The sequence below is a fragment of the Haplochromis burtoni genome, unplaced genomic scaffold, assembly GCF_018398535.1.
Source record: "Haplochromis burtoni strain Fernald_Lab_line unplaced genomic scaffold, NCSU_Asbu1 Contig_175, whole genome shotgun sequence".
NCBI lineage: Eukaryota > Metazoa > Chordata > Actinopteri > Cichliformes > Cichlidae > Haplochromis > Haplochromis burtoni.
Window position 1 is genome coordinate 961,872 of NW_024582536.1, and position 6,000 is coordinate 967,871.

The following is a 6,000-nucleotide window of genomic DNA, read 5'->3' on the forward strand; positions in this document are numbered from 1 at the left end:
AGTAGCTGAAGAACTTCATGTCCTTCATACAAGCAAACAAGAGGAGGTCAACTCCTAGAGTCCTAGAGGTGCTTATGTTGAATGTCTGTGTTTTAAAGCATCAAAATAAACTGCTATGAATTTTTGTCCATAACACAGAGTCGTCGTGTTGAAGAGCAGAAGCTGAAGTAATTCTTCTACCAATTTTACCACAAAATGATGCAGTGAGTCAATCATACAAGTCGTTAACAACACGTTACAATTTAAAACGCCAGGACTGGAAAAAGACGACGTCTTTAGAGGAAATGCCCCCTGGTGGGGAAAGTTAGTTACATAAAAGTGTCTTTAATCCTTTCCTCCATAAATATGACGTTTGACAACCTCCCCTGTTCCCGCAACCTGGTGAACCAAACATCTGGTTCCACGTGTTGCCAGGTCTGTTGTTTAAATACAGACATCTGTGGTATCCACACAAACATCAGAATCTCAGCTCAAAACTCACAAAAATCATTTCTCCGACCGCAAAACAGAACAACAAACAATTATAAGGCAGGTAACGATGTAAACACAAACGCATTCTATCTTCCAAAACTTAACAGCGATAAAACTGTGAACAACTCAACGCCCCAGAGTGCTTCAAGAGCAGCTTCCCATCGGACATCGACATTTTCTGGTGCCAAATTACAAAATGTCTTGCTATGTCTGTACTACAACCTCTGTAACTTTGCAGATGTTGATTCATTCCACATGTTGATTCGTGGTTTTCTGCAGTTTTTGGGCAATTGCAGCATATTTTCAAAGGTTCTAAAGTGCAAAAAAAAGAAGAAAAGAATCTTTCTGTTCCATCCTCAGTTACTGTGACACAGTGGCTTGTATACCTTCATACTTCATACTCTTCATACCAAGATGGTTTACATGGAGTTTGTGATCGCAGAGAAACACTCAGTTCATGTTGGGCGCATCATTCTCGAGCAGGAACCACAGAAAGAGAGTTTTAATGAGTAGTTTGGACATGTCACTTTATAGCTCAATAAAGACGCGGTTTGACGACCATTGGAACAGATTCCAGGTTTTTCCAGGTGTAGCCCGAGTAAGTTGTATAGGCAGAGATCATCCACATTAACTTGTGACGTCATCTTATTCTAGAAACACGCCTGAAATATAACAGAAATTGCTCAGTTCAGAAAAGAGAAACAGGGATTTCCTCTAGTAGGCATCCAAGGGGCAAAGGGTTAGATTTAAAGATAAAAGACGGGCGGGGATGATATCATATCAAAATAGATGGAGTGTTAGCTGCAGACCTCAGTTTTTTTCAAAGCCCCTCAAAAGCCAGCAAAACTGTAACTCTTACAAAACTTTGGAAAAAAAACTTGGAAAACTAGTGAAGTTGGGCTCGTTGATACAATGACGACGACGGGAAGGAAGGCCGAAAATGGACCAAACTTCAGTCCAGACTATGTCTGAGATGATCCATCAACAGCTCGAGGTTGGTCACTGCTGTGTGATTTGGTTTAATCATTATGAAAAAAATCCCACATCCACACTGAAACCTTAGTGGGCACAAAAGCGTTTCTTCAACAAATCATTCAAATATCGGTCTTCGGGAGCTCAGGGCTGTTTTTAAAACCTTGTGTTAAAACAAGCTGGAGAAGCAAAGAATGATGACTGAGTAGCTTTTAAGGAACAGTCCATTTTAGCTCCTCCCCCTTAGCTCTCCCTTGTAAACTGAAGGTGGGTGGGGCATCCGTGCCTGATTGGCATATTAGGAATATCCACTCTTTATGACATCATGCAGAGCTAACAGTAGAAAAAAAAGTTGACCTTGTACTTTTGTACAAACGTGGACCTCTTTATCTTCTGTTGTCTAATGTGAGCATCCAGCACTTGGCGAGGACATGTTTGTCAGACAATGAGGGAAAGCCCAATAAGTCCATTGCAAGTTAACTTTGGAAACATTCGGTTGACTAACGAGCCAAAACAAACCATCGTGGGGGGAGGTAGGTGATAAATCATCCTGTATATAAATAATACCAAAAAAGTTCCAATCAGTCTAACAGTGACATTTTCATTAAACCAAACAACATTTGTCACCTTTAATGTAATCATTTTCCTCCTACAGCCCCACTGGCTTTCCTATTTTTTACCGTGCCCAGTATAAATGTGTGTGACCGCTGTGTTCTGCTGCTGTCTGGCTGCCAGCCGTTCACGCTTTACAAATTCATCTCCCAGTTAACTTTATCACAAGAAATTGGCAAACTGTGACGGCTCGAAGTGGCGCTTCCTTCACTCCATCTCAATGGAAGAGGCGCTCATCAGTCCAGACTCAGACACCGAGTCAGACACACAGGGGAGTCCATGTGTCTGCGATCTATAACCTGTGGAGCCAGATGTGAGATAGATGCAGTCTACAGCTTTATCCCAAAACCCAATTTTCCATGTTTAGATTTGTGTACAGTTTATGGATAGCAGAAAGTTTTGGTCAAGTTCAAAAACTATGTAGGAATAAGATTATTTTTATTTTCATTTCTCCAAAGTTTGAAGCATTTTGACACCTTGATACCTCCGAGACGCTCCGTAATCAGAGTCAACGTCTCTGGTTTATCGAATTCCATCTGTTGCTTTTCACTGCGGCCTTTGTTGTCCTTCTCCTCTTGTGATTTCACACGTTGCAAGCACTTCGCAGATGGCCAGAGAAGTATGAGCTCCGCTTCTAACAGACGAGCCTTCGTTAGTCAACAGTACAGCCTTTGTTTCTTCCTCTGTCGGAGCCTTTAAGTGAAGCTCAGACCCCAATTTGGGAAAAAAACCAACAGATTTACAAAAGTTAGATTTGGGGAAAAAAAAAATTTTTTTTTAGCAGATTAAACAAAAAAAATTGCACATCATGCAACATGATGGGTGTAAAATACAGAAAAGTAACTTTACAGTGCAAATAACATCAAAATAAACATTTTAACGTTCAGTAACCGCCAGCTGATCGCACGGTGAACTCGATTTCTGATGAGTAAACCCCCAGTCCAACAGTTACCGGGGCGAGGAGTTCTCCATCATCATCATCATCATCATCATCATCATCATCATCATCATCATCAGCTGAGTCAGGGCTCAGGAGGAAGCAGCCAGTTATGAATCTGTCTACAGCTCAAGATGTTCCCCCAAGTTGTCGTAAACTTCCTGTGAACTTTCTCGCGGGAATGATGCCGAAATGTCACGTTTGATGAGGTTACAGGAAATTGAATTCTATCAGGAAGTACAACACCTGTAAACTGCTTCAGGCGCGCGATACATGAAAATGAGTCAGCCCTGTTATTACAGGTTATCATCACTTATAATCAGAGCCGCTGCCAAAGGGAATACACGCTAATAATTAGTTTAAGCTTCAGTATTCCACTTCCTGGCTTGAGTCGGCAAACATTCAGCCTCCTCCCACTCAGACTGTCAAGCTGACACTCCAGCAGGTTCACCAGTGAACTCTCAGCCCAGGCAATACATCGTCCCGATGACTAAATGTCAGACTTATGCACTAATGAATTAAAGACCCTAAAATCAGACGAGAGGCATCTCAAAACAGCACATATTCAACAAAACGTGGAGCATTTTTAATGCCACAAAGGACTTCAGACTCCTTTCTGTGAAGTTTGAGCTTGTCTGAGAGTCATGGTTTTACAACAATGCAGTGTGCATAGTGTGTGGATATTACAGAGTATACCCAAACTAAAGCCCTTCAGGATGTCTTTGTGTGACGTGCAAATTCAAGTTGTGACCAAAGCTTCTCCTTCTACCTCCTAAACACGACTGTAATTGGTCTGTAAGAGCCTACAGCTTGAATTTGCTCTTCTGCAGCAGCACAGCAGTACAGTACCGTAATCTGCTGAGGGGAAGCCACTCTCCTGTGCGCCAGCTGCCGGCATAGCTCCTTCCATCTGAGCCATTACCCCCAGGAGAGGTTAGGTACAAAATGGGAGGAAATTACCGGTAGAACGGAGTGGTTTTTGCCACTGACGCTGAACTGTGCTGACGCAATTTGTCATAGTGGACAATGACAGGTTGGTGAGAGAGGCTCCTCGAGCGCAGCCGACTGAGCTGGGAGGAGGAGGCCTCTCTGGAGGACACTCGAGGCTCGTTTGGAGGGAGAAGATTACAGGCTGGGCCGGGTGGGGGAGGTGGTTCTAATAGTTATTGTCATTGTCACACTGGCTCCAAAATTAATTGGTGTGCAGGAATGTGACGGTGCTTTGGCTCACAGGAAATGCTCTGACATGTTATCAGTGTTGTGATCGAGGGATTTTTTTTTTCTTTGTATCTGTTGTTGAGGTGAAAGGTCAAACATTCATCAGCTTCCCATTTTCAGGACTTCAGGTTCCTGCATAAATGGACAATATATAAAACATGGCTGTCCTGCATTGGTTAGGAAAGCCTGTACCTGAGTGTTTTTACGGTTGACAGGTTGGTGTTTTGAAACTGGATTAGATGGGCGTGGACTCATCAGCTGACGTGTGATTGGCTGATAATCTGTTAGACAAAAATTTATTTAATGTTGTTTAAAGTAAGAAACAACAGCTCGAGACTGTGAATTAATCAGGAAGTACTTACTGAGGTCACAGGGCCATTTCCCCCACAGACTTATTTAATTGTCTTTTTGCAAGCAGAGGAGGCGTCACTTTACAGGCCTGGAAGCTTTTTGAGAATATTTTTTTACTCTAATGTGGACGCCTCGAGGAGTGTACCATTCACTAATTCTAATTATTATTATTTATTAATAGTACAGTTACTACTTTTCAGAATTTCACAGAGCCTGTGTTCACTGTGTTCACACAGAAAATTCAGGCTGATGAATGTTTGCTGATTCTTCCTCTGCTCTCTGCAGTTCGTGAAGTTTGCCAACATCGAGGAGGACACACCTTCCTACCATCGCCGCTACGATTTCTTTGTCTCTCAGTTCAGCGCCATGTGCCACTCTACTCACGAAGACCAAGAGACCAGAACCAGGTACAGTCCAAACTCAGACATTTCAAACAGACCCTCTAATGACAAGTATGCTATATTTATATTTATATTTCAGGGTTTTTTCATCTTGAAAAACCTGAATAAATTAATATTAATTAATTTAATAATAATTAATTTTTTAAGCATTAAACTACACAAAATGCTGGATTAAGCAACAATATACAGGTTAAAACTTCTATATGGAAACAAACTGAAAAATTGTCACAAGGTTCAGTGAACATTTCAAAAAGTAGAGTTTTCTCATGGTTCAGGATTTACCCAGAAAAACTCTGACTGCTACACAATATCAGGACATCCTCTGTTTGTCCTTATGATTTTGTTTTTATCTTCCTTTTAGTTTTATATCTTATGTGAAGTACTTTGTACTTTTTTCTGTGATAATGTGTTTTAGCTCTTTCTTTTTGACAGTGATAATGGGCTGGTTTAACTTTTCTGACCCTCTGCCATCAGCTTTTAGATTTATTTCATCTTCCCTTCACGGCATTGTTCGTGGAGTCCCACAGGGTTCAATTTTGGGCCTCCAGTTGTTCTTCAAAAACATGCATCCATTAGAAAAAATGGTTTAACTACTACAACTATAACAAATGTGATATAAAATTCCTTGTTTTCACCATGCATGGTGTGTGTGTTCATGTTTTAAGCTCTAATGGAGCCCAAAGGTTTGAGGAACTGCAGTTTTTTGCTTCCCGTAACTTCATTTTTCAACCCTGAAGGTTTCTCCTGGTTACTCCAAGTCATCAGGAAATGTTAATGACCCAGATTTATGTTTAACCAGATATTATTATAAGAACTTGTCGAAAAAGACGACCAGAGGACTCGAGTAAGGCTGCTGTTTATACCAAGAAGAACAAACACATTCATTATGTCACGTTCTTTCTCTTTATTCTCACATCACGTTTTAAAGACCTCCACAACTCAGCTGTTGTTTGTTGCACTCAGGAGAGGCCGAATAATCCTAAATTTAAAATATAACCATTGATTCTCAATCAAAGTTATAATTTTACTCCCCTGGAG

At 41.1% G+C, this 6,000-nt stretch overlaps 1 protein-coding gene across 3 annotated transcripts in view; it reads left to right on the forward strand.

The window, feature by feature from the left end:
- efr3a (EFR3 homolog A (S. cerevisiae)) overlaps positions 1-6,000 on the forward strand; it is a 101,120-nt gene that overhangs the window by 44,153 nt on the left and 50,967 nt on the right. For all 3 annotated transcript variants that reach the window (XM_014337374.2, XM_014337373.2, XM_014337372.2), the window contains one exon: positions 4,847-4,968. In XM_014337374.2, coding sequence (XP_014192860.1) covers positions 4,847-4,968 — 122 coding nt within the window. The remainder of the gene's footprint in view (positions 1-4,846; positions 4,969-6,000) is intronic.